The sequence below is a fragment of the Condylura cristata genome, unplaced genomic scaffold (genome assembly GCF_000260355.1).
Source record: "Condylura cristata isolate star-nosed mole 26May11 unplaced genomic scaffold, ConCri1.0 scaffold00012, whole genome shotgun sequence".
NCBI lineage: Eukaryota > Metazoa > Chordata > Mammalia > Eulipotyphla > Talpidae > Condylura > Condylura cristata.
In genome coordinates this window covers 56,149,138-56,150,150 of record NW_004567113.1, presented here as the reverse complement: position 1 = coordinate 56,150,150, position 1,013 = coordinate 56,149,138, and the positions used below count along the sequence as shown (strand labels likewise).

The window sequence follows — 1,013 nt, the reverse complement described above, 5'->3', positions numbered from 1 at the left end:
CGCGGCCGCGGCCCCCGGGGTTGCCGCGCAGACAGCCACGTGTGCACACTTTCAGGGGCGCCGAGGACCCCTCGTTATGGCAGTGGGGCCTTTCGGGGCCAAGGACCCCGTTTGCTCTTCCAGGAGAGCACGTGCCGAGACCAGCGGCCACGGTGGCCTCCGTGCCAGGCCAGGCGCGGCGCTCGGCCCACACTGCGGAGCCGTGAGAGCCCGCGTCGGGCACTGCCCACGTGCGTGCGGCGCGAGCCGGTCTCCGGCGCACCTCAGCCGCTTCCATACTTGCAAGCGCTGAATCAGAAGGAAAAGTCACCGAAACGGAGACTCTGGTCCCAACACCTCTGCCGGAGGGCGCCTTCCCAGACTCGCGGGCCCATCTGCACAGCAGCCGGCCGAGGCAGCGGAGGCCCCTGCTGCCCTCGCCGGCCCCGGCGGCCCCGCGGCGCGGCACTCACGCTGGCCGGTCCTCCAGGATGAGCGCGGTGGTGGACAGGGGCTCGAAGTCCAGGCTCTTCCTCACATTCTGCTTGCTGGGCCGTCCAGCCTTGTCTTCATATTCCTAGGACAGAGACGGGGCTGAGGCAGCAGAGCAGGAGGGCCGTGCTCTGGCGGGCAAGCACGGCCTGCTGTGCAGAGAGCCTCCCCATGCTGACAGCGGGGGTCCCCGCCCGGGCCCCCACGAAGGCCCCGCACTTCCCAGTGAAAGCGCATCTGAGCTGGCCGCTGCCTGGGCAGGGGTGGCGAGGGCGGAGCGAGCCCTTCCAGGCCAGCTGGCGCGCACCCCACCGCCCCTCCTCGCCGGCACTGCCCCCCGCTGGCCCTGGCGGTGGGTTCCCAAGCGAGGAGCGGGCTAAACGCCTTTTAACACGAAGATGGTCACAGGCACTTCAGTTTCTAAGACAGAAGATCACAAAAGGAAGGGCGACGCCAGAAGCCTCTGCTACCCGGGACAGACGGGCGCGCCCGGCCACCGAGCCACCCGCGGACACGACGCGACACGGTCACGCGGGGAGCCC

At 70.1% G+C, this 1,013-nt stretch overlaps 1 protein-coding gene across 1 annotated transcript in view; it reads right to left on the bottom strand.

Moving 5' to 3' along the window:
* Positions 1-1,013, bottom strand: part of LOC101635598 (TBC1 domain family member 14) — a 13,936-nt gene that overhangs the window by 9,620 nt on the left and 3,303 nt on the right. Inside the window, exon 5 of the mRNA XM_012724052.1 lies at positions 453-556. Coding sequence (XP_012579506.1) covers positions 453-556 — 104 coding nt within the window. The remainder of the gene's footprint in view (positions 1-452; positions 557-1,013) is intronic.